Source organism: Bos javanicus, chromosome 17 (genome assembly GCF_032452875.1).
Source record: "Bos javanicus breed banteng chromosome 17, ARS-OSU_banteng_1.0, whole genome shotgun sequence".
In the NCBI taxonomy this organism is placed as follows: Eukaryota; Metazoa; Chordata; class Mammalia; order Artiodactyla; family Bovidae; genus Bos; species Bos javanicus.
In genome coordinates this window covers 14,563,613-14,590,565 of record NC_083884.1, presented here as the reverse complement: position 1 = coordinate 14,590,565, position 26,953 = coordinate 14,563,613, and the positions used below count along the sequence as shown (strand labels likewise).

General features: G+C 42.9%; 1 protein-coding gene across 1 annotated transcript in view; it reads right to left on the bottom strand.

The window, feature by feature from the left end:
* GYPA (glycophorin A (MNS blood group)) overlaps nt 1-23,306 on the bottom strand; it is a 50,106-nt gene extending 26,800 nt beyond the window's left edge. The window contains exons 1-3 of the mRNA XM_061384098.1: nt 22,249-23,306; nt 18,413-18,478; nt 15,757-15,822 (exon numbers count right to left, since the gene is read on the bottom strand). Of these exons, the coding sequence (XP_061240082.1) occupies nt 15,757-15,822; nt 18,413-18,478; nt 22,249-22,285 (169 nt within the window). The 5' untranslated portion in view covers nt 22,286-23,306. The remainder of the gene's footprint in view (nt 1-15,756; nt 15,823-18,412; nt 18,479-22,248) is intronic.
* Between the last annotated feature and the right edge of the window lie 3,647 nt (nt 23,307-26,953).

Genomic DNA, 26,953 nt, shown 5'->3' with positions numbered 1-26,953 from the left:
ACCAGTGTGGTGATTTCTCTCCAAACACGCCTCATTACGGAGGCATAGGGTGGATAATTAGGAGATTGGAATTGACATATATAAAATACATAACGAATGGGAACCTACAGGATAGCTCAGAGAACTCTAGTCAATGCTCTAAATGGGAAGGAAAATACAAAAAAGGGGTTATATGTATATGTTTAGCAGATTCACTTTACTGTATAGTGGAGACTGACACAATGCTATGAAACAATTATGTGGTGATGGTCAAGTCACTTAGTTGTGGTCGATATTTTGTGACCGTATGGACGTAGCCCACCAGGCTCCTCTGTTCATGGGATTATCCCAGCAAGAAGACTGGAATGGGTTGCCATTTCCTCCTCCTATAGTTGATTCATTTTAGTGGAGACTAGCAGCCATGAAATTAAAAGATGCTTACTCCTTGGAAGGAAAGTTATGACCAACCTAGATAGCATATTCAAAAGCAGAGACATTACTTCGCCAACAAAGGTCTGTCTAGTCAAGGCTATGGTTTTTCCAATGGTCATATATCGATATGAGAGTTTGACTATGAAGGAAGCTGAGCACTGAAGAATTGATGCTTTTGAACCGTGGTGTTGGAGAAGACTCTTGAGAGTCCCTTGGACTGCAAGGAGATCCAACCAGTCCATCCTAAAGGAAATCTGTCCTGGGTATTCATTGGAAGGACTGATGCTAAAGCTGAAACTCCAGTACTTTGGCCACCTCATGCGAAGAGTTGACTCATTGGAAAAGACTCTGATGCTGAGAGGGATTTGGGGCAGGAGGAGAAGGGGACAACAGAGGATGAGATGGCTGGGTGGCATCACAGACTTGATGGACGTGAGTTTGAGTGAACTCCAGGAGTTGGTGATGGACAGGGAGGCCTAGCGTGCTGCAATTTATGGGGTCTCAAAGAGTCGGACACGACTAAGTGAATGAACTGAACTGAGCTGTACACAATATTATTAAAAAAATCACAGTCTGATAAAAATTAATTTTAAAAAATCTAAGCCATTTTAGATATGTGTTGATCTCAAATACAAAAGACTTTGTGCTAGCAAAAAAAAAAAAAAAAGGATGCATAAATGAATGAATGATGAGACAATAAATGTGAACAGTCAAAATCAAAAAGGACGACCCAAAAAATTCATTGCAAAGCAGATTAAAATGAGACGTATGGTCATTCAAAGAACAGAAGATCAGATTTACAAGGAGGTGGAACAGCAACAACATGAACTAGATCTGAAACAGCCCCAAAGAAGGTGTTTGGATACTCTATCACAAGTGGCTTACTTCCTCTAAGCATTGTAGAAGCCCTTCCTGCTTGACTCAGAAAATAAATTTGCTAAGTCAGCAACTTGTTAAATAGAGTCTGTGTCTGGTTTTACCCACATATTTTTATTTTTATTTCTGGCTGTGCTGGGTCTTCGTTACTGTGTGGGCTTTTCTCTGGTTGTGGAGAGTGGGGGATACTCTCTCACTGTGGTGCTTGGACTTCCCATTGCAGAGACTTCCTTTGTGAAGCGTGGGCTCTAGGGCACACGGGCTTCAGTAGTTGTGGCTCCTGGGCTCTACAGCACAGGCTCAATAGCTGTGGCAAGCAGGCTTAGTTGTTCCATGGCATGTGGGATCTTCCCAGATCAGGGATCAAACCTGTGCCTTCTGCACTGGCAGGAGGATTTTTTCCCACTGAGCTACCAGGGAAGTCCCACAAATGGTTTTTTTTTAATATAAATTATTTATTTTAATTGGAGGCTAATTACTCCTCAATATTGTATTGGTTTTGCCATACATCAACATGAATCTGCCACGGATGTACACGTGTTCCCTATCGTGAACCCCCCCTCCCACCTCCTTCCCCATACCATCCCTCTGGGTCATCCCAGTGCACCAGCCCCAAGCACCCTGTATCATGCATTGAACCTGGACTGGCGATTCATTTCACATAGGATAATATACATGTTTCAATGCCATTCTCCCAATTCATCCCCCTCTCTCCCGCTCCACAGAGTCCAAAAGACTGTTCTATACATCTGTATCTCTTTTGCTGTCTCGCATACAGGGTTATCGCCACATGTGGTTTTAAAGAAAACTATCTATGAAACTGATATTTGAAGCTTCAGGAAAAGGAGCCACCGCAAACAATATATTTAGTGGGGAAAAGATGGAGATAGATATCCATTGACATCCAAGCTCCCTGAAACTGGGGGATAAAGGAAGTGTTGAGATGCAGACATGGAGGAGGCTGAGGGGCACAAAGGGGCTCCTGAGGACCAGTGTGAAGTCCAAAGCCCCAGAATCCTGGAGCCCCTCTGAAGGCCCCACCAATGCACGTGAGACAACTGCAGCAAGGTTTACAATAAATCCGCATAACCAACCTTCAGCAAAACAGTAACTTGCTTAAATTCACTGTTTGCTGCTGGGGTAATACCAGGTTGGGCTGCAGAACTTTTTCTCAACAGATAACCAAGTCAAAGAGACCTGAGGGGGAATTAATAGGAGCAATAAAGATTATTTCAGATAGACTACATTTTGAAGAGGAGAGCAATTAACATGAGCCTTAAAATGATTATTTTCTTTTGAAAATGGGTATATAAATGAGCAACTATCCCCACAAGAGACTAGTAAGCAGCTATTAAAATCATGTTTTCAAAATAGTTGATATGGAGACTTAGGATAAAAGAGAGAAGTGGAAAACAGCCACCTCAAAAACTGTATACACAGAAATAAAATCCTGCTTGATTCTTTTCTGCTTGATGCTATGTGCGAAGTATATGACCACACAGCATTTGTAACATAAAGCAGGCAAAATCAGGGTAATATCACTTTGTCTTTTTACAGGGGAAAGTAGAGTTCAGTTCAGTCGCTCAGTTGTGTCCAACTCTTTGGGATCCCACGAACTGCAGCACGCAAGGCCTCCATGTCCATCACCAACTCCCAGAGTCCACCCAAACCCATGTCCATTGAGTCGATGATGCCACCCAACCATCTCATCCTCTATCGTCCCCTACTCCTCCTGCCCTCAATCTTTCCCAGCATCAGGGTCTTTTCACATGAGTCAGTTCTTCTCATTAGGTGGCCAAAGTATTGGAGTTTCAGCTTCAACGTCAGTCCTTCCAATGAATATTCACGACTCATCTCCTTTAGGATGGACTGGTTGGGTTTCCTTGCAGTCCAGGGGACTCTCAAGAGTCTTCTCCAACATCATAGTTCAAAAGCATCAATTCTTTGGCGCTCAGCTTTCTTCACAGTCCAACTCTCACATCCATACATGACCACTGGAAAAACCATAGCCTTGTCCAAACAGAAGCAGAAGATATTAAGAAGAGGAGGCAAGAATACACAGAAGAACTATACAAAAAAGATCTTCATGACCCAGATAATCACGATGGTGTGATCACTCACCTACAGCCAGATGTCCTGGAATGTGAAGTCAAGTGGGCCTTAGGAAGCATCGCTACAAACAAAGCTAGTGGAGGTGATGGAATTCCAGTTGAGCTATTTCAAATCCTAAAAGAGGATGCTGTGAAAGTGCTGCACTCAACATGCCAGCAAATTTGGAAAACTCAGCAGTGGCCACAGGACTGGAAAAGGTCAGTTTTCATTCCAATCCCAAAGAAAGGCAATGCCAAAGAATGCTCAAACTACCACACAATTGCACTCACCTCACATGCTAGCAAAGTAATGCTCAAAATTCTCCAAGCCAGGCTTCAACAGTACCGTGAACTTTTAGATGTTCAAGCTGGTTTTAGAAAAGGCAGAGGACTCAGAGATCAAATTGCCAATGTCCGCTTGATCATCAAAAAAGCAAGAGAGCTTCAGAAATACATCTATTTCTGGTTTATTGACTATGCCAAAGCCTTTGACTGTGTGGATCACAATAAACTCTGGAAAATTCTTCAGGAGATGGGAATACCAGACCACCTGGCCTGCCTCTTGAGAAATCTGTATGCAGGTCAGGAAGCAACAGTTAAAACTGGACATGGAACAACTAACTGCTTCCAAATAGGAAAAGGAGTACCTCAAGGCTGTATATTGCCATCCTGCTTATTTAACTTCTATGCAGAGTACATCATGACAAATGCTGGCCTGGTAGAAGCACAAGCTGGAATAGATTGCCAGGAGAGATATCAAGAACCTCAGATATGCAGATGACACCACCCTTATGGCAGAAAGTGAAGAACAACTAAAAAGTCTCTTGATGAAAGTGAAAGAGGAGAGTGAAAATGTTGGCTTAAAGCTCAATTCAGAAAACTAAGATCATGGCATCTGGTCCCATCACTTCATGGCAAATAGATGGGGAAACAGTGGCAGACTTTATTTTGTGGGGTTCCAAAATCACTGCAGATGGTGACTGCAGCCATGAAATTAAGAGAGGCTTACTCTTTGGAAATGTATGACCAAACTAGATAGCATATTCAAAAGCAGAGACATTACTTTGCCAACAAAGGTCCGTCTAGTCAAGGCTACGGTTTTTCCAGTAGTCACGTATGGATGTGAGAGTTGGACTAATGAAAGCCTAGCACCAAAGAATTGATGCTTTTGAACTGTGGTGTTGGAGAAGTCTCTTGAGAGTGCCTTGGACTGCAAGGAGATCCAACCAGTCCATCCTAAAGGAGATCAGTCCTGGGTATTCATTGGAAGGACTGATGTTGAAGCTGAAACTCCAGTAGTTTAGCCACCTGATGCTAAGAACTGATGCATTTGAAAAGAACCTGATGTTGGGAAAGATGAGGGTTGGAGGAGTGGGGATGACAGAGGATGAGGTGATTGGATGGCATCACCCACTCAATGGACATGAGTGAGTAAACTCCAGGAGACGGTGATGGACAGGGAGGCCTTGCATGTAGCGATGTGTGGTTTCACAAAGAGTCAACTGAGCATGACTGGACAGGACTGAGCAACTGAACTGAACTGAAACTGAATGCTCTGCTAGAGTTAATCCCCCCTTACCAGTCCACAAGAGTATTTCTTTTTCTGCTGTCTCCCGATGCCATTTTATGTCATTTCTTGAATTTACTACTAATAACATACTGCACACATTACATGACCTTGTCAAAGACATGATTACAGTGGGTCATTCTTTCGCCGCTCACTGTTTACAGGATTCATGGCATGTGTGCTGTGTGTGTCTGCAGTGGACCCATGAATGTTTCTGGTTTGACACTATCATGTGGGCTTAACACTGAAATCACTTTGAAAAGTAGATTATTTAACTGGACCCAGAAGTTAGTAATTGATTCTAAGCACTTAGCCTAATTTTCCTCTCTTGTTCTCTGTCCTTCTGAAAACCCATTGCTTCCCTTTTTCTCAGTGTTTCCACTAGCTAACAATCCAAGAGCTATGCTAAGTCTTCTGTGAGGCTTTACTTTAAATCCAGAGGACCCTGCCGAAATCCCACCTACAAAAGACCTTCTTCTTTTCTGCTTTCAACCTGCTCTTTCTAAGTCATCTTCTTCCCCATAGAAGAGTAATCAGAGAGAGAGTGAATGCCACCTGATCATCCTTATCTCAGGACCCAGATGGATTATACTTAATTGGGCACATATGATGCATTGGGCTCTCAGTCAAGCAATTTTACACACATTTTCTTATTTAATCCTTAGAGAAACACTGTGAGATAGGTGTAATGAGCCGCATTTTAAAATTAAGATGACAATGACCTTTTGGAGAACTCAGGGTTCAATCCACTCAGGGTCAGCACCTGGGACAGGGCCAAGCTCAGGGCTGAGTCCAGCCAGGTTTGACCGTAAGCCCCTCTCACCACTGCACTACTGGATCCCTTTTACCTGGCCTACCATTTCATGCTCACATTCATCATTTATGTGTTTTTCTAGAATGCTTTAATTTCTTTAATCTACAGTATTATTCTTGTGCGACATTCCAGAAGCAAGAGTTCCTCTAGAGGAGAGAGACTTTGTCTATTTTGCTTCCATTTCTTGGTCTTTGTCAGTTTCCCTGCAGTAGTCAGTCCCATTAAGTAGAGCTGCATCATAACAGTGACTCCAGAGAAAAACTGTTTTAAAACATCAACAAACCTCGTGGTGGTGTAGAAACAGCAGGCCCATTATTGCGTGACTTTGTACTTTGAATGGCCCTGGTCGAAGAAAACTCAGCTGTACAAAAGAGAAGTTGAGAAAGGGATTAAGGTTGAGGGAATGAGCGGACCAGAGAGCACATCACAAAAGACAAATTCATCCCTCATCTCTCCCAGTGGCAGCTCCAGAATTTTCATGTGGCACGGCCTTACAGGGAAGAAGGTGAGCCTTGATTTCCCCATCTGTAAAATGATAATACTTACTTCAAAATGTCGTTGAGAGGACTAAGTTACTTTAATATATAATTTGTGTGCCTTCACACACACACACATCAGTTAGTGCAGTGTGTAGTTAGTCACTCAGTTGTGTCCGACTCTTTGTGACTCGTGGAATGTAGCACATGAGGCTCTTCTGTCCATGGGATTTTCCAGGCAAGATTACTGGAGTGAGTTGCCATTTCCTTGTCCAGGGAATCTTCTCAACCCAGGGTCTGAATTTGCATCTCCTGCACTGCAGGCGGATTCTTGACCACTGAGCCACCAGGGAAGTCCCCAGTTAGTATAGTACAGGCATGTACATTCAAACCGGCTATTATTATTGTCCTTATAAATGGGGACTTGAAGCTCCTTTTGCATAGCATTTTACATAACTTTATAAATTGTCCATGTAAAAAAAGATGAAGACTCATGACAATTATACAAAGACTAATGTTCTGCTCCATGCCCCCCTGCCTCCATCTCTCAGATACAACCCTACTTCCCCAGTAAAAATGAAGACAAAGACACCATTAAATTTAGTTTTCTTCTAGCTAGAGAGTGGGTGAGGCAATACAAAAATCATCCATCATCCCACCACCCAATAATAGACATTTAATCATCTTGGTATACAGCTATCTTAACTTTTAGCTATTGTGTCTAAATATGGAATAATTGTGTTTAAATATATATAAATATGTAAATAGCATTTTAAAATATATATATTCTCTGAGCATATGCCCAATATTTTGAATCCGCCTCTATTAAAAGATTTTTAATTGCTGCATACTGTGCCATTGTATGAATATTGTACTTTCTCAGTCTCTGAGCATTTATGGTGTTTTTACTCTTATGACATTTGACACCATTCTCTGATAAACATTAGTGCACTAAACTTTGTGATGTATCTCTGCTCATTCTTTTAGGACATTGTAGTAAAGGAACTAGTACTCAAGTGTGATGCTGTAGGGGTGGAACGACCTCACTTCTCAGGACAGCATCACCTTGGCTCCTCAGCTAAATGTGCATGGATTCCTGGAGAATCCATAAAGAACTGAAAGTGTCGTTGGCACTTCTGCTCAGTCTATCTAAGGACAGATTTCCAAGGCTTTCCTCTTTCTACCAGCTGCCAGCTACTCAGTTCACCCTCAAATATTTCAGACAAGATTCATTGCCCCTAAACTAAAATATCTTCTCCCCTCTTATAAACCCTATTTCCACCTTGTTCCTTGACTTGTCCTACTACCTGATTCATTGTTGTGGTTGTTGAGTGGCTCAGTTGTGTTCAACTCTTCTGCAGCCCCATGGACTCTAGCCTGCCAGGCTCCTCTGCCCATGGAATTTCCCAAGTAAGAATACTGGAGTGGGTTGCCATTTCCTTCTCCAGGGAATCTTCTCAACCCAGGGTCTGAAATTGCATCTCCTGATTGCAGGCGGATTCTTGACCACTGAGCCACCTGCGAAGCCCCGCCTAATTCATTACATGTATATAAACAATTGTCACACAAATTAGGTATATGGTGTGACAAATGACTAGTGTCTCTAAGTTATCCTTCATCATTCAGATGCAAAGCTGTAAAATCTAATTTAAGGACAAGTGCTTTTTTCAATTGAAATATAGTTGATTTATTATAATTCAAAAATAATTCAGTTATACACACACACATATATGTAATTTTCAGGTTCTTTTCCATTACAGTTATTACTAAATATTGCATATAGTCTCCTGTGCTGTACGACAGGTCCTTGTTGTTGATGTATTTTACATATAGTATTGCATCTGTTAAGACCAAGCTTTTTTAAACAGTAGCTAGATTATAGGAATTTGAGGTTCAGCAACTATTGAGATTAAAATTATGGAAAGAAAGATTTTCTTCAGGAATCAATGAAAGTATGTAAAAATAAAGAATAGCCAATGAACAAAAATGATCTGTCTCTCTAGTTCAGTGCAATTCATTCACATTTAGGGCACACATGTATAACCCCTGTGGATACCAGTGAGCTTTTCTGAAACAAGCTTCCCTGGGCTCCTAGATCCCAAGCCTGGCACATTTTGGATCTCTTCCACACTAGAACAGGGCTCCGTACATAGCGGATATTCAGGGAAATACTAGCTGTTGTAAATGTTTGGCCAATTTCCTTTCTTTTTTAAAAAGATCTTCTCATTTTCTTGAGATATAGTTGACATACAGCAACGAATTGCTTGACCAGGTTCTTATGGAGAGACAGGGAGGTGAGTGTCTGGATCGCGCCGAAAATGAATGTACTGATGAATGAAACAAGCCACATGCAAAGGGGCATGCACACAATGAGTGTAAGAATAGTGGAAACCTGCCTCCACAGCAGACTGACACAATAGTTTTGATGTTTCAATAACAAGCACACAGTTTTACAACTAGAAGAAAAAAAAAATCCCAAAGTGAAAAACAAAAAAATAAAACCACACCAAATTTAAAGTTTTTAAGAAGTGCATGCGTGCTAAGTCACTTCAGTTGTGTCCGACTGTTTGCGACCCTACAGACTGCAGCCCATCAGGCTTCTCCATCCATGAGATCTTCAGGCAAGAATACTGGAATGGCTTGCCATTTCCTCCTCCAGGGGATCTTCCTGACCCAGGAATCGACCTGCATCTCTGGTCTCTTGCATTGGCAGGCGAGTTCTTTGCCACTAGTGCCACCTGGGTAGCTAAAAGTGTACCTGAAGCCATCTAGAGTTTTCACTGAGTGCAAAGATTGCGCTACCCCAGGCTTTCTGCCTTTCTGAGTCTGGAGTTTCAGTGGTTAGTTAGGGAGGTGTGCTCAGTCTATGGGTCGGTGCCCCTCCTCTTTATGAACACCTACAAGCCCCTGCCTGCCCCAGCCCCTGCCTGCCTCCCCATCAGTGCTTGCAGCTTCACTCTCCTTTGGGGTCCAGGCATCTGGACAGCTCTTGGTTCCTCAGATGCAGCACACTCTTCTCCAAGCCCACACTTTGTACCTCGTCTTCTCTTTGCCTGAAATATCCTCCCGTGGTCCCCTTCTTGGCTGGCTATCCACTTCTCAGGTCCCAGTTCAAGGCCATTTTTATTAGGAGGTCTTCTCTGACCTCCTCTGACCTCTACTTCAGTTTAGGCTAAAAACTCCACAAGATCCCAGTGCTTGGCATAGTGTGTTAAAGCTAAATGAAACCTTATGGTTGACTGTTTAGAATCCAGGTGTGTTTCATAGGCCTTGATGGTGTGGAGGAAAAAAATTGCCCGCTGTATCAGTGAACAAAGGATGTTGCAGACACCACGTTTTCAGCCATTGCTGCCACCACAGACTGTAGACCCTAAGGGGATTCAGGGTGCAGAGAAGCAGGCTACTGGCTCTAGATGGTTAAGGTGTATATCAAAGGAATGACTGTAGTTAAGCCCGGACTCTTGTATCTTCCCATAGAGGGAAAAGTGCTAAATTTATTAACTTGAGATGTCTGGCTTTCTTTAATTAAAAGTAATCTTCTGACTTTCTGACTACTTGACTTCTGCCTAAGGTACTTCATTATTCTGATATCATAGACATTAGCATTTCTGAGACAGTAATATTCATAACAAACACATTGTGTATTAACTATATTCTAGACATTTTCTCTTCAAAACAATTACCTGAGAGTATACTATCACGTATTATTATGTGCAGAGGAATTAAACAATCATCAGAAACATTGCCGAACTTGCCTAAGATCATTAAGCTGATAAATGGTGGAGGTGAAGTTTGAATTCCCACCTATTTGACTGCAGAACTGTCTGACAAGCTCTGTCAAAATCTATGTAAAATAAAAAGGTTGAGAGTACCAAATGTCATTGAAAGATGAAATTCTCACCAAATGATGCAACTAACTCTCAAGTAAGCCTTCCCTTCTAGCAAATCAGGGCTAACTGAAAAAGATGCAAAAATAATAATTTATGTTGTGCAGAAGCAGAGGATGCGAAGGTTATTCCCTTAACATACAGGAGTAGAATGACCTCCAGTGTCAGATCCAGCTTATGGAAGGACAGGTATTTCTGGTTGGTAACAATTTATAACCTGAAATCTCATTTTTTTTCCTGCTAAGCATCTTTCTGTCCTGTTACTCTTGCTTACCATGAATCTTCAGAACTAAAGAAGCTTTCACATACTTTAGATGTGCCCGCTTTATTTTAAGATATTGGCATTTGAGTAGCTAAACTCCCTATACACATTAGATGTGGGATTAAGGAAGTTAGACTGGATGAGAAAAATTCTAATTAAAAAAGGAAAACATTATCCCAAACTTCTCACAGCACTGATACTTCTCATGCCTGGCTAGACAATAATGAATGGGAAAACAGAAACTGGATCAGTATGCTCACTCTTGATGCTGTGTATTAGAATCATCTGTGTACTCAGACATTGGAGTCTAATGCACTGCCTGCAGCAAGAATATTGCTCCAGACTAGATAAACATGTAGAAACTTCAGTTTCCTATCGTTAGGATCTTTTCTTCCATTTTCAAAGGTCCTAACATCAGTAGTCCCCAATCTTTCGGGCACCAGGGACCAGTTTCATGGAAGACAATTTTCCCGTGGACAAGGGTCGGGAGAAGACGGTTTTGGGATGAATCACCCACGTTACATTTTGTGCACGTTGTTTCTATTGTGACTACACTGAGATTAACCTCTACTAATGATAGTCTCCGTTTGCACCGCAGATCGTCAGGCGTTAGGTTCTCATAAGGAGCACACACCTGGTACCTTCCATGTGCAGATCACAGCAGGGTCCATGCTCCTGTGAGAATCTAAAGCTGCTGCTGATCTGACAGGAGGTGGAGCTCAGGTGGCGATGTGAGCGATTGGGGTGGCTGTACATACAGATGATGCTGTGCTCACTCCTGCTATGTGGCCCAGTTCCTGACAAGGGTTGGGGACCCCTGTCTTACATCACCCTTATCTTGTGTTGAGTAGATTTATAGAGCAATTGGATATTAGCCTGATTTGCTTGAGAAGAGTTGGATATGACTTAGTGACTGAGCGACTTAGCGACTGAGACTGTGTCTCCTGGTCAGACACATGCCATTGCCATGGCCCACCTTCCCAGTTGCCTTCAACAGGTGCACTATGTTCACCTTCTGTGCTCTGGATTTATTTTCTTTCCTTTTGACTTTTAAATATCATCATGACTGAGAAATAAGTAGCAATATCAAAGGGAGAGCCCTAGAGAAAAAGATCACTTAGCCAGATAAAAGTGAGCAAAAGGTTACCATCACAGTCATAAAATTAGGGTTCATTCAGTGCAGTGCAGTTCAGTCCCTCAATCATGTCCAACTCTTTGCAACCCCATGAATTGCAGCACACCAGGCCTCCCTGTCCATCACCAACTCCTGGAGTTCACCCAAACCCACGTCCATCGAGTTGGTGATGCCATCCAGCCATCTCATCCTCTGTCGTCCCCTTCTCCTCCTGCCCGCAATCCCTCCCAGCATCAGAGTCTTTTCCAATGAGTCAACTCTTTGCATGAGGTGGCCAAAGTACTGGAGTTTCAGCTTTAGCATCAGTCCTTCCAAAGAACACCCAGGACTGATCTACTTCAGAATGCACTGGTTGGATCTCCTTGCAGTCCAAGGGACTCTCAAGAGTCTTCTCCAACACCACAGTTCAAAAGCATCAATTCTTTGACGCTCAGCTTTCTTCACAGTCCAACTCTCACATCCATACATGACCACTGGAAAAACCATAGCCTTAAGTAGATGGACCTTTGTTGGCAAAGTAATGTCTCTGCTTTTTAATATGGCATCTAGGTTGGTCATAACTTTCCTTCCAAGGAGAAAGCGTCTTTTAATTTCATGGCTGCAGTCACCATCTCAGTGATAAAAGAAGACAGACTACGAGCCTTTACTACAGGATTCACTTTAGGGAAAGCATGAGTAGAACATTAAGTGACAATGTTGCAAGAGTATGGAAGAGCCAGGACTTCCCTGACAGTTCAGTGGTTAAGACTCTTCACTTTCAATGCAGGAGGTGTGAGTTTGACCCTTGGTCTAGGAATTAGGATTCCACATGCCAAATGGTGCAACGAAAAAAGAAAAAAAAAAAAAGGAAGAAAAGAATAAGATAGGGCCAAGCTCAGAACATCAATGTGGATGATCAATAAGCAGTTTCATATGTGGATTAAATGTACAGACTCTAGAGCATGAATGCCTGGTTTCAAACTAATTTCACTAGTTATTAGCTGAGACCCTGGGCAGCAGACTTAACCACTCTCTACTTTTGTTTCATAATATATAAAATGAGGATAATAATTGTCAATCATGTAGAATTACTGGCTAGTTAAATGAATTAAGTATACACAGATATACTTATATAAAGGTTTACACAAATAGAAAAATTGGTCTTACAACTCATATGTAGGGACCCCAAATAGCCAAAATCATCTTGAAAAAGTACAGAGCTGGATGACTTACATTTCATCATTTCAAAACTTACTACAAAGCAATGGTAGTCAAAACAGTACGGTACTGCCCTAAGGATCAATGGAATAGAATTAGGAGTCTAGAAATTAACTCCTATATCTGTGGTAACTGGCTTTCATCAAGGGTGTTAAGACCATTACGTGAGGAAAGAATAGTCTGGTCAAAATATCAAGGAAGACAAGGCTCTAGACATGCTGAGGTTGGAACTCTCCTCCTTCACTATGTACTGGAGGTTGGTATGGTGCTTGGGAACCAAGAAAAGAATGTACAGTGTTTTGTGGCTTGGGGCTTTTAGTACTTTTGGAGTCAATTACTTTTCTGAGACTGACATGGTCAGAACATTGCCCGACTCCCAAGATGCGGTAGAAGTCTCTCCGTGAGTAAGGCTTCCTAAGATTCTATACGCTGGCACTTTCCTGCTACTCTTAGAAAGTAGAGTGTGGCAGCCAGGGACTTGTGGGTGAGTTACTGTATCATAGAAGAAACAAGTCCTACAAGAAAACAGAAAATGGGCCTTTTCCAAAGAAGACATATATATGGCCAACAGACACATGAAAAGATGTTCAACACAGCTAATCATCAGAGAAATGCAAATCAAAGCCACAGTGAGATATCACTGCACATTTGTCATGTCAGAATGACTATCAAAGAAATCTACAAAAGTTGGCATGGATGTGGAGAAAACAGAATCCTTGTATGCTGCTGGTGAGAATGGTAATTGGTGCAGCCATAATGGAAAATACTATGAAAATTGCTCCAAAAATTAAAAGTAGAGCTACCATAGGATCCAGCAATTCCATTCCTCAGTATATGCGCAGAGAAAATGAAAACACTATCTCCCAAAAATATATGAACCGCAATGTTCATAGCAGCATTGTTTACAATAGCCAAGGTATGAAAGTAAGCGAAGAGTCCATCAACAGATGAGAGGATAGAGAAGATGTATAACGCACACCCACACACACACAAACAGACACACACAGACACACACACACAGACACACACACACATAGACACACACACACACACATAGACACAGACACACACAGACACACAAAGACACACACACACACAGACACACACACAAATAGACACACACACAGACACACACAGACACATACACAGACACACACAGACACACACACACAGACACACACAGATACACACACAGACACACACACAAATAGACACACGCACAGACACACACAGACACACACAGACACACACCGACATTCACACACACAAACACACACACAGACACATACAGACACACACAGACACACAAACACACACAGAGAGACACAGACACACACAGACACACAAACACACACACACAGACACACACACAGACACACACACAGACACAGAAACACTCACACACAGACACAGACACATACACAGACACAGACACACACACACACAGACACACAAACACACAGACACAGACACACACACAGACACAGACACACACACACACAAAGACACACAGACACACACACACAGACACATACACTCACAGACACACACACACACAGAGACACACACACATACAGAGACACACAGACACACAGACACACACAAACACACACACAGGAATATTATTCAGCTGCAAAAAAGAATGAAACTCTGCCATTTGCAACAACATGGATGGGTCTAAAAGGTGTTATACTTAGTGAAATAAGTCAGAGGAAGACAAATATTTTATATCACTTATATGTGGAATCCAAAAAACAACATAAATGACTATAACAAAACAGAAATAGATTCCCAGATACAGAGAAGAAACTAGTGGTTACCAGTAGGAAGTGGGGGGTGGGAAGGGCAAAGGAGAGGTAAGGGATTAAGAGGTATGAACTATTATGTATAAAATAAATAATCTAGAAGAATATATTGTAGAGAACAAGGAATATAGTCAATAAATTTCATAAAACTTTTAATGCAGCATAATCAATAAAAATACTGAATCACTATGCTGCACACTTGAAACTAATATAACACTGTAAATCAATTATATTTCAACTAAGAGAAACCGAAAATGGGAAAATATTAACCTTGGGTTTTCTCATATGTCTACTGTCAATTCTTGCTCTTTTCTCTATCAGATCCCTAGAATCAGTTTCAGTATATGTCACAACCAAGTTTATTTGAGCAGTAAATAAGGACAATGAAATGAGTATGCTGATATCTAGGTTTTTCTCTATTAATGTTTAGTGGCATTGCTTAATGATAGAGACAGCTTAGAAAGCACAGGTTGTATATGTTTGCTTTAACTTGAAAAATTGTAAAACTTTTCCTAATTATGTTGTATGATTCTTTTCCAGAGAATTTAGAAAGTATTAAAAAGCATTACTTTGCCAACAACGGTCCATCTAGTCAAGGTTATGGTTTTTCCAGTAGTATGAATACTGGATGTGAGAGTTGGACTCTGAAGGAAGCTGAGCACCGAAGAATTGATGGTTTTGAACTGCGGTGTTGGAGAAGACTCTTGAGAGTCCATTGGACTGCAAGGAGATCGAACCAGTCCATCCTAAAGGAGATCAGTCTTGGGTGTTCACTGGAAGGACTGATCCTGAAGCTGAAACTCCAATACTTTGGCCACCTCATGCGAAGAGTTGACTCACTGGAAAAGACCCTGATGCTGGGAAGGATTGGGGGCAGGAGGACAAGGGGACGACAGAGGATGAGATGGCTGGTTGGCGTCACCGACTTGATGGATGTGAGTCTGGGTAGGCTCCAAGAGTTGGTGATGGACAGGGAGGCCTGGCGTGCTGCAATTCATGGGGTCGCAAAGAGTTGAACACAACTGAATGACTGAATTGAACTGGACTGAAATAGCAGAAAAAAATTACCCCAATTCCAAGAGCCAGAGGTAACCTGGCAATGTTTCTTTTCAGTGTTGCTGCTTTAATTTGACTCATGTATCATAGAATATCACACAGATAGGTGCTTATTAAATACACAGATATGATGCTAATGGCTGGAAATCTATTACCCATCTCCTTTGGTTGGTAACTTACCTGGTGAATCCCAAGTGACAGTGGTCTCTGTACGCTGTGTTGCAACAGGTTCTCTGGAAGTATAACCTATAAAGACATTTGGGAAAATTATGTAAAATGTGCTTCTCCAGTAGGATCATAGATGTTATCAGTCATCATCTAAAGACCAAAGTCCAAAGAAATTCATCACAAGAATGTGAAATCCAACTTCCCAATTTGAAACCAGTGCAAGTTGATTTTGAGATAACGTGCCTCCTTCCCCGTCTTAGAAATCCTTCTCCAGGGGTTCAGAGTGAGAGTGTTCATTTCTTTCTAAAAACCCAGCTTCACACTAACCTAGAGATTTAGAGATTTGGAAACTAGCCTATGGATCATCTCAGGCTGACCTTTGAGGCATCACTGAAGTTTAGACATGAAAAGGATTTTGATGCCATCTAGTCTGTGTTTTATTTGATAGGCAGGAAGAAAATGAGACCCATGCGAGTCAATCAGTTCTCCACACTTAAACTGGTCTGCAACAAACTTCTGATCATTTGTTGTTTCTGCAACTATTATGAGCTGAGTGCCTACTACATGCCTAGCAGGCTTCCCTGGTGGCTCAGATGGTAAAGAATCTGCCTGCAATACAGGAGATGCAGGTTCGATCCCTGGGTCAGGAAGATGTCATGGAGAAGCGCAACCTACTCCAGTATTCTTGGCTGGAATATTCCATGGACAGAGGAGTCTGGTATCCTACAGTCCATGGGATCACATGGATGAAACTGAGAGACTACACACATACGTAAGCCTAGCAGAGTGGGGGAGACAAAAATGAAGACACAGATTTGGCTTTTAAGAAATTTAGAGTGCTGTGTCCCTGAATCCCAGTTCAGATCTCAGTCCTGTAACAATTAAATTGAGAGAAACGTTCTCTTCCTAGATTACTGAAGGAAAAGGAGAAGCCCTGCTTCTTTGCTGAGTCATTCTAACCGTGTGCCTGCAAGGCGTGTGTGGTGAGATGCACACAGATCACCAAGGCCTATGGACCCAGAGCTCTCTCCAAGTGCTGTTTAGCATCAGGACCCTATACTCAAATCAGAGCTTTGGCTTTTCCTCGAACACACTCTGCCTTCTTCTGCCTCCGAATTGTCTTCCTTCATCTCCCTTCTACCTCCACCACCCTCCCCAGATTTTGCAAGTTTGGCTTCTTCTCATTGTTCAACTTTCATCAGAAATGTCACAAACTCAAAGAAAAAGGTCCTGCTACCCTTCTCTATGTTGGCCTTCTGCAGTATGTCCATCACCTTCCCTGGTTTATTTCTGGGTGCTATTTTTCACCCTTTTATTTCAATACTTGTTCTGCTGAATGCCTCTGTTCCCTCCCTCTTCCTGCCCCCACCCGCCCTGAACATGAACTCAGGAGCTCATTCGTGGCACTGTCGTGGCCTTGGGGTAACTCATGCATAATTCCTGAAGGCACAAATGAGTGAAGGAATTCAGGGATTGGGAATCAAATCATTCAGAAAAAATTCCTTTCCTCCAGGGGAATCTTCCCGACCCAGGGATCAAACCCGTGTCTCTCACGTCTCTTGCTTTGGCATGAGGATTCTTTACCACTAGTGCCACCAGCGTGGGTGCTAAGTCGCTTCAGTCGAGTCCGACTCTTTGCGACACTGTGGACTGTAGCTAGCCGGGCTTCTCTGTCCATGGGATTCTCCAGGCCAGAATACTGGAGTGGGCTCCCATTTCCTTCCCCAGGAAGATAACTCTGCTAGTCTTCTGTTGCCTGGAATTGCCCCCTTCTCCTTCACTTCTCAGAAGTCACCATCCTATACCCAGGTTTGTTTCCTAGGTTATAATTGTTAGCATAGCTAAATACCTCTTCACTACTGCCAGACGCTGGAGTAAGGACATTACGGGAATGACTTTGTTTAGTCCTTAGGCGACTACTCGTTGACAGCAGTAGGCAGGTACCAATATTGCCTGTATTTCTCAGATAAGAACAGTGAGGCTGAGGGAGGGAAAGGAACTTGCCTTAATGCGCCCTGGTTTTCAGATGTGAAGCCAGGTTTGAAACTTTCCTATCTGTGCTTTAACCATTACACACTTTATCCCCTAGTGCAGGGTCAGGCGAAAAGTTTGTTCCGATATTTCCATGACATCTTATGAACGAAGGAATTTTTTAGCCAACCGTCCAACCAGTCCATTCTCAAGGAGATCAGCCCTGGGATTTCTTTGGAAGGAATGATGCTAAAGCTGAAACTCCAGTACTTTGGCCACCTCATGTGAAGAGTTGACTCATTGGAAAAGACTCTGATGCTGGGAGGGATTGGGGGCAGGAGGACAAGGGGACGACAGAGGATGAGATGGCTGGATGGCATCACTGACTCGATGGATGTGAGTCTGGGTGAACTCCGGGAGTTGGTGATGGACAGGGAGGCCTGGCATGCTGCAATTCATGGGGTCGCAAAGAGTTGGACACAACTGAATGACTGAACTGAACTGAACTGAAATAGCAGAAAAAAATTACCCCAATTCCAAGAGCCAGAGTTAACCTGGCAATGTTTCTTTTCAGTGTTGTTGCTTTAATTTGACTCATGTATCATAGAATATCACACAGATAGGTGCTTATTAAATACACAGATATGATGCTAATGGCTGGAAATCTATTACCCATCTCCTTTGGTTGGTAACTTACCTGGTGAATCCCACGTGACAGTGGTCTCTGTACGCTGTGTTGCAACAGGTTCTCTGGAAGTATAACCTATAAAGACATTTGGGAAAATTATGTAAAATGTGCTTCCCCAGTAGGATCATAGATGTTATCAGTCATCATCTAAAGACCAAAGTACAAAGAAATTCACCACAAGAATGTGAAATCCAACTTCCCAATTTGAAACCAGTGCAAGTTGATTTTGAGATACCGTGCCTCCTTCCCCGTCTTAGAAATCCTTCTCCAGGGGTTCAGAGTGAGAGTGTTCATTTCTTTCTAAAAACCCAGCTTCACACTAACCTAGAGATTTAGAGATTTGGAAACTAGCCTATGGATCATCTCAGGCTGACCTTTGAGGCATCACTGAAGTTTAGACATGAAAAGGATTTTGATGCCATCTAGTCTGTGTTTTATTTGATAGGCAGGAAGAAAATGAGACCCATGCGAGTCAATCAGTTCTCCACACTTAAACTGGTCTGCAACAAACTTCTGATCATTTGTTGTTTCTGCAACTATTATTAGCTGAGTGCCTACTACATGCCTAGCAGGCTTCCCTGGTGGCTCAGATGGTAAAGAATCTGCCTGCAATACAGGAGATGCAGGTTCGATCCCTGGGTCAGGAAGATGTCATGGAGAAGCGCAACCTACTCCAGTATTCTTGGCTGGAATATTCCATGGACAGAGGAGTCTGGTATGCTACAGTCCATGGGATCACATGGATGAAACTGAGAGACTACACACATACGTAAGCCTAGCAGAGTGGGGGAGACAAAAATGAAGACACAGATTTGGCTTTTAAGAAATTTAGAGTGCTGTGTCCCTGAATCCCAGTTCAGATCTCAGTCCTGTAACAATTAAATTGAGAGAAACGTTCTCTTCCTAGATTACTGAAGGAAAAGGAGAAGCGTTGCTTCTTTGCTGAGTCATTCTAACGGTGTGCCTGCAGGGCGTGTGTGGTGAGATGCACACAGATCACCAAGGCCTATGGACCCAGAGCTCTCTCCAAGTGCTGTTTAGCATCAGGACCCTATACTCAAATCAGAGCTTTGGCTTTTCCTTGAACACACTCTGCCTTCTTCTGCCTCCGAATTGTCTTCCTTCATCTCCCTTCTACCTCCACCACCCTCCCCAGATTTTGCAAGTTTGGCTTCTTCTCATTGTTCAACTTTGATCAGAAATGTCACAAACTCAAAGAAAAAGGTCCTGCTACCCTTCTCTATGTTGGCCTTCTGCAGTATGTCCATCACCTTCCCTGGTTTATTTCTGGGTGCTATTTTTCACCCTTTTATTTCAATACTTGTTCTGCTGAATGCCTCTGTTCCCTCCCTCTTCCTGCCCCCACCCGCCCTGAACATGAACTCAGGAGCTCATTCGTGGCACTGTCGTGGCCTTGGGGTAACTCATGCATAATTCCTGAAGGCACAAATGAGTGAAGGAATTCAGGGATTGGGAATCAAATCATTCAGAAAAAATTCCTTTCCTCCAGGGGAATCTTCCCGACCCAGGGATCAAACCCGTGTCTCTCACGTCTCTTGCTTTGGCATGAGGATTCTTTACCACTAGTGCCACCAGCGTGGGTGCTAAGTCGCTTCAGTCGAGTCCGACTCTTTGCGACACTGTGGACTGTAGCTAGCCGGGCTTCTCTGTCCACGGGATTCTCCAGGCCAGAATACTGGAGTGGGCTCCCATTTCCTTCCCCAGGAAGATAACTCTGCTAGTCTTCTGTTGCCTGGAATTTCCCCCTTCTCCTTCACTTCTCAGAAGTCACCATCCTATACCCAGGTTTGTTTCCTAGGTTATAATTGTTAGCATAGCTAAATACCTCTTCACTACTGCCAGACGCTGGAGTAAGGACATTACGGTAATGACTTTGTTTAGTCCTTAGGCGACTACTCGTTGACAGCAGTAGGCAGGTACCAATATTGCCTGTATTTCTCAGATCAGAACAGTGAGGCTGAGGGAGGGAAAGGAACTTGCCTTAATGCACCCTGGTTTTCAGATGTGAAGCCAGGTTTGAAACTTTCCTATCTGTGCTTTAACCATTACACACTTTATCCCCTAGTGCAAGGTCAGGCGAAAAGTTTGTTCCGATATTTCCATGACATCTTATGAACGAAGGAATTTTTTAGCCAACCGTCCAACCAGTCCATTCTCAAGGAGATCAGCCCTGGGATTTCTTTGGAAGGAATGATGCTAAAGCTGAAACTCCAATACTTTGGCCACCTCATGTGAAGAGTTGACTCATTGGAAAAGACTCTGATGCTGGGAGGGATTGGGGGCAGCAGAAGAAGGAGATGACAGAGGATGAGATGGCTGGATGGCATCACTGACTCGATGGATGTGAGTCTGGGTGAACTCCGGGAGTTGGTGATGGACAGGGAGGCCTGGCGTGCTGCAATTCATGGGGTCGCAAAGAGTCGGTCACGACTGAGTGACTGAACTGAACTGAACTGAATATCTAAGAAATTCCTGAATCCCTCCTCCAATTCCTAGAGTGCTCAGTTGATTCTTGAGACTCTCTGTAACTCAAATTACAACCATGTCTGAGGGGGCTAAACACATTTCAAGTAATTGCCTGCTCCTTATCTAGGTGCTGGGCACTAGTATTTCTGACACATAAACGCTGTATTTGAGAAGAACTTTTAATCCTAACACTCTCAGGAAGAGGCCAAAAATAATGCTAATTTGATACTACTTCATAATGTGCCTATGTTACTTTTTATTTTAAGGAATTGATTTCCATTTCTGCCTAAACCACATAATCCTTCAGCCAATAAGAGTTCTTTCTTTCTTTCTCTTCCCTGTATCACTTCTCAGTAATGGACCACGAAGGAGAAAATAACAACCCCCGCCACTGCCATCGCCTGGATTCAGGGTTCACATGTGGCTTTTAATTCTTTCACAGGAGAAAGAGGAAATCATAACTTTTGGTGAAACTTTTTAAAAAATAAGGAACATAGACTCACCATCAACTTCATTAATGACTCTTTACTTTAGAAGTTAAACTCATGAAAATGCCAGAAAAGCAACACATTCTTTCACACAGACTTGTGTTTCAGAGTGTTTGATTACATTGTTTCAAGGCTGCCTAGGCTTACAATTGAACAGCATCCCTCTCACTTGATCCAGCCATGGGTAACTTCACCACCTTACCAACCCACTCTCAATAAGAAATCCATCCACCTCACTGGGCTGGGGTCCTGGTGGCTCAGTGGCAAAGAATCTACCTGCCAGTGCAGGAGATGTGGGTTTTATCCCTGGGGCAGGATGATCCCCTGGAGAAGGAAATGGCAACCCACTCCAGTACTCCTGCCTGAGAAATTCCATGGACAGAGGAGCTGGTAGGCTACAGTCAATAGGGTCACAAAAGAGTCAGATGCAACTGACTAAACAACGAGACTGGGATCTGAATACTACTCATTCAGTTATTCAGTTAAGTCAAATAGGACTAAAATGAGATAGTTTTTCTTCTATCTATAGTCCTATGTCCCATATAACAGCTTCTGCTGCTGCTGCTAAGTCCCTTCAGTCGTGTCTGACTCTATGCGACCCCATAGACGGCAGCCCACCAGGCTCCCCCGTCCCTGGGATTCTCCAGGCAAGAACACTGGAGTGGGTTGCCATTTCCTTCTCCCAATGCATGAAAGTGAAAAGGGAAAGTGAAGTCGCTCAGTCGTGTCTGACCCTCAGCAACTCCATGGACTGCAGCCTACCAGGCCCCTCCGTCCATGGGATTTTCCAGGCAAGAGTACTGGAGTGGGGTGCCATTGCCTTCTCTGCCCATATAACAGAATCCTGCTTTAAAAAAAAATTCCACCTACCTGACAGTAGTAATACAAAAATCATTTTTCGGTCCATCCTGAGATCATAAGCTGGCTTCCCAATGTCAGTGCAAGAAAACCGCCAAGGATGACTGACGTGACATCTGTGGCCTCAGCCTACACATTGTTATCTTTCAGGCTCACATTCTCTAGGCATCAGTTGATAGGCTAGGTGGCATTTTTAAATGATGCCAAACTGTACATTGTCTGTCCATAAAGATATGTGGGTATCTGCCTAATAAAGGATTATTAAAGCCTTCAGTTGAGTCTCCACTTCAGGGAACTGGCAAATACCTGTTAAAATTACTTTGCATAAACTCAGTGAGCAGTTCAAGGTAATAGCAGTCGGCAGCTACCCGATTGGACAAATGAGAATTAGACTGTGAAGGCCTAAAATTGGGCTTCCCAATGACTCAGCTGGTAAAGAATCTGCCTGCAATGCAGGAGACCCTGGTTGGATTCCTGGGTTGGGAAGTTCCCCTAGAGAAGGGATAGGCTACCCACTCCAGTATTCTTGGGCTTCCCTGGGGGCTCAGATGGTAAAGAATCCTCCCACAATGCCAGAGACTTGGGTTCGATCCCTGGGTTGGGAAGATCCCCTGGAGGCGGGCATGGCAACCCACTCCAGTATTCTTGCCTGGAGAATCCCATGGGCAGAGGAGACTGGTGGGCTACAGTCCATGAGGTCACAAAGAGTTGGACATGATTGAGTGACTAAATACACACATGCAGGCCTGAGACTAAGGCCTGAATTAGGCTGAGGTAGCCAGGAAAATTGTTTTAATGTGGAGATTCTTATGGGTCACAGAGAAAATGGCTTCTTACATGAAATAAGTGTTTGAGAACTGGAATTACTATTAGAGTACTCTGAGGTTTGAAAAACTCTCTAGATCATGGCAAGTCATGGAGCAACATAATAATATGAGATGCAAGAAATCTTTAATTCACAATGGAATTTGAATGGAATAGCTAGGGCCCACACCGAACCAGTGTGGTGATTTCTATCCAAACGCGCCTCATTACGGAGGCATAGAGTGGATAATTAGGAGATTGGAATTGACATATATAAAATACATAACGAATGGGAACCTACAGGATAGCTCAGAAACTCTAGTCAATGCTCTAAATGGGAAGGAAAATACAAAAAAGGGGATATATGTATATGTTTAGCAGATTCACTTTACTGTATAGTGGAGACTGACACAACGCTATGAAACAATTATGTGGTGATGGTCAAGTCACTTAGCTGTGGTAGATATTTTGTGACAATATGGACGTAGCCCACCAGGCTCCTCTGTTCATGGGATTATCCCAGCAAGAAGACTGGAATGGGTTGCCATTTCCTCCTCCTATAGTTGATTCATTTTAGTGGAGACTAGCAGCCATGAAATTAAAAGATGCTTACTCCTTGGAAGGAAAGTTATGACCAACCTAGATAGCATATTCAAAAGCAGAGACATTACTTCGCCAACAAAGGTCTGTCTAGTCAAGGCTATGGTTTTTCCAGTGGTCATGTATCGATGTGAGAGTTGGACTGTGAAGGAAGCTGAGCACCGAAGAATTGATGCTTTTGAATTGTGGTGTTGGAGAAGACTCTTGAGAGTCCCTTGGACTGCAAGGAGATCCAACCAGTCCATCCTAAAGGAAATCTGTCCTGGGTATTCATTGGAAGGACTGATGCTGAAGCTGAAACTCCAATACTTTGGCCACCTCATGTGAAGAGTTGACTCACTGGAAAAGACCTTGATGCTGGGAGGGATTTGGGGCAGGAGGAGAAGGGGACGACAGAGGATGAGATGGCTGGATGGCATCACTGACTCGATGGATGTGAGTCTGGGTGAACTCCGGGAGTTGGTGATGGACAGGGAGGCCTGGCGTGCTGCAATTCATGGGGTCTCAAAGAGTCGGACACGACTAAGTGAATGAACTGAACTGAACTGTACACAATATTATTAAAAAAATCACAGTCTGGTAAAAATTAATTTTAAAAAATAAGCCATTTTAGATATGTGTTGATCTCAAATACAAAAGACTTTGTGCTAGCAAAAAAAAAAAGGATGCATAAATGAATGAATGATGAGACAATAAATGCAAACAGTTAAAATCAAAAAGGACGACCCAAAAAATTCGTTGCAAAGCAGATTAAAATGAGACGTATGGTCATTCAAAGAACAGAAGATCAGATTTACAAGGAGGTGGAACAGCAACAACATGAACTAGATCTGAAACAGCCCCAAAGAAGGTGTTTGGATACTCTATCACAAATGGCTTACTTCCTCTAAGCATTGTAGAAGCCCTTCCTGCTTGACTCAGAAAATAAATTTGCTAAGTCAGCAACTTGTTAAATAGAGTCTGTGTCTGGTTTTACCCACATATTTTTATTTTTATTTCTGGCTGTGCTGGGTCTTCGTTACTGTGTGGGCTTTTCTCTGGTTGTGGAGAGTGGGGGCTACTCTCTAGCAATGGTTCTTGGACTTCCCGTTGCAGAGACTTTCCTTGTTGTGAAGCATGGGCCATAGGGCACACGGGCTTCGGTAGTTGTGGCTCCTGGGCTCTACAGCACAGGCTCAATAGCTGTGGCAAGCAGGCTTAGTTGTTCCATGGCATGTGGGATCTTCCCAGATCAGGGATCAAACCTGTGCCTTCTGCACTGGCAGGAGGATTTTTTCCCACTGAGCTACCAGGGAAGTCCCACAAATGGTTTTTTTTTAATATAAATTATTTATTTTAATTGGAGGCTAATTACTCCTCAATATTGTATTGGTTTTGCCATACATCAACATGAATCTGCCACGGATGTACACGTGTTCCCTATCGTGAACCCCCCTCCCACCTCCCTCCCCATACCATTCCTCTGGGTCATCCCAGTGCACCAGCCCTGAGCACCCTGTATCATGCATCAAACCTGGACTGGTGATTCATTTCACATATGATAATATACATGTTTCAATGCCATCCTCCCAAATCATCCCCCTCTCTCCCTCTCCACAGAGTCCAAAAGACTGTTCTATACATCTGTATCTCTTTTGCTGTCTCGCATACAGGGTTATCGCCACATGTGGTTTTAAAGAAAACTATCTATGAAACTGATATTTGAAGCTTCAGGAAAGGGAGCCACCGCGAACAATATATTTACTGGGGAAAAGATGGAGATAGATATCCATTGACATCCAAGCTCCCTGAAACTGGGGGATAAAGGAAGTGTTGAGATGCAGACATGGAGGAGGCTAAGGGGCACAAAGGGGCTCCTGAGGACCAGTGCGAAGTCCAAAAGCCCCAGAATCCTGGAGCCCCTCTGAAGGCCCCACCAATGCACGTGAGACAACTGCAGCAAGGTTTACAATAAATCCGCATAACCAACCTTCAGCCAGCCAGTAACTTGCTTAAATTCACTGTTTGCTGCCAGGGTAATACCAGGTTGGGCTGCAGAACTTTTTCTCAACAGATAACCAAGTCAAAGAGACCTGAGGGGGAATTAATAGGAGCAATAAAGATTATTTCAGATAGACTACATTTTGAAGAGCAGAGCAATTAACATGAGCCTTAAAATGATTATTTTCTTTTGAAAATGGGTATATAAATGAGCAACTATCCCCACAAGAGACTAGTAAGCAGCTATTAAAATCATGCTTTCAAAATAGTTGATATGGAGACTTAGGATAAAATAGAGAAGTGGAAAACAGCCACCTCAAAAACTGTATACACAGAAATAAAATCCTGCTTGATTCTTTTCTGCTTGATGCTATGTGCCAAGTATATGACCACACAGCATTTGTAACATAAAGCAGGCAAAATCAGGGTAATATCACGTTATCATTTTACAGGGGAAAGTAGAGTTCAGTTCAGTCACTCAGTTGTGTCCAACTCTGCGATCCCATGAACTGCAGCACGCAAGGCCTCCATGTCCATCACCAACTCCCAGAGTCCACCCAAACCCATGTCCATTGAGCCGATGATGCCACCCAACCATCTCATCCTCTATCGTCCCCTACTCCTCCTGCCCTCAATCTTTCCCAGCATCAGGGTCTTTTCACATGAGTCAGTTCTTCTCATTAGGTGGCCAAAGTATTGGAGTTTCAGCTTCAACGTCAGTCCTTCCAATGAATATTCACGACTGATCTCCTTTAGGATGGACTGGTTGGATCTCCTTGCAGTCCAGGGGACTCTCAAGAGTCTTCTCCAACATCATAGTTCAAAAGCATCAATTCTTTGGCGCTCAGCTTTCTTCACAGTCCAACTCTCACATCCATACATGACTACTGGAAAACCATAGCCTTGTCCAAACAGATCTTTGTTGGCAAAGTAATGTCTCTGATTTTTAATGTGCTGTCTAGGTTGGTCAAAACTTTCCTTCCAAGGAGTAAGGATCTTTTAATTTCATTGCTGCAATCACCATCTGCAGTGATTTTGGAGCCCAGAAAAATAGAGTTAGCCACTGTTTCCACTGTTTCCCCATCTATCTGCCATGAAGTGATGGGACCAGATGCTATGATCTTAGTTTTCTGAATGTTGAGCTTTAAGCCAACTTTTTCACTCTCCTCTTTCACTTTCATCAAGAGGCTCTTTAGTTCTTCACTTTCTGCCATAAGGGTGGTGTCATCTGCATACCTGAGGTTATTGATATTTCTCCTGGCAATCTTAATTCCAGCTTGTGCTTCCTCCAGCCCAGTGTTTCTCATGATATACTCTGCATATAAGTTAAATC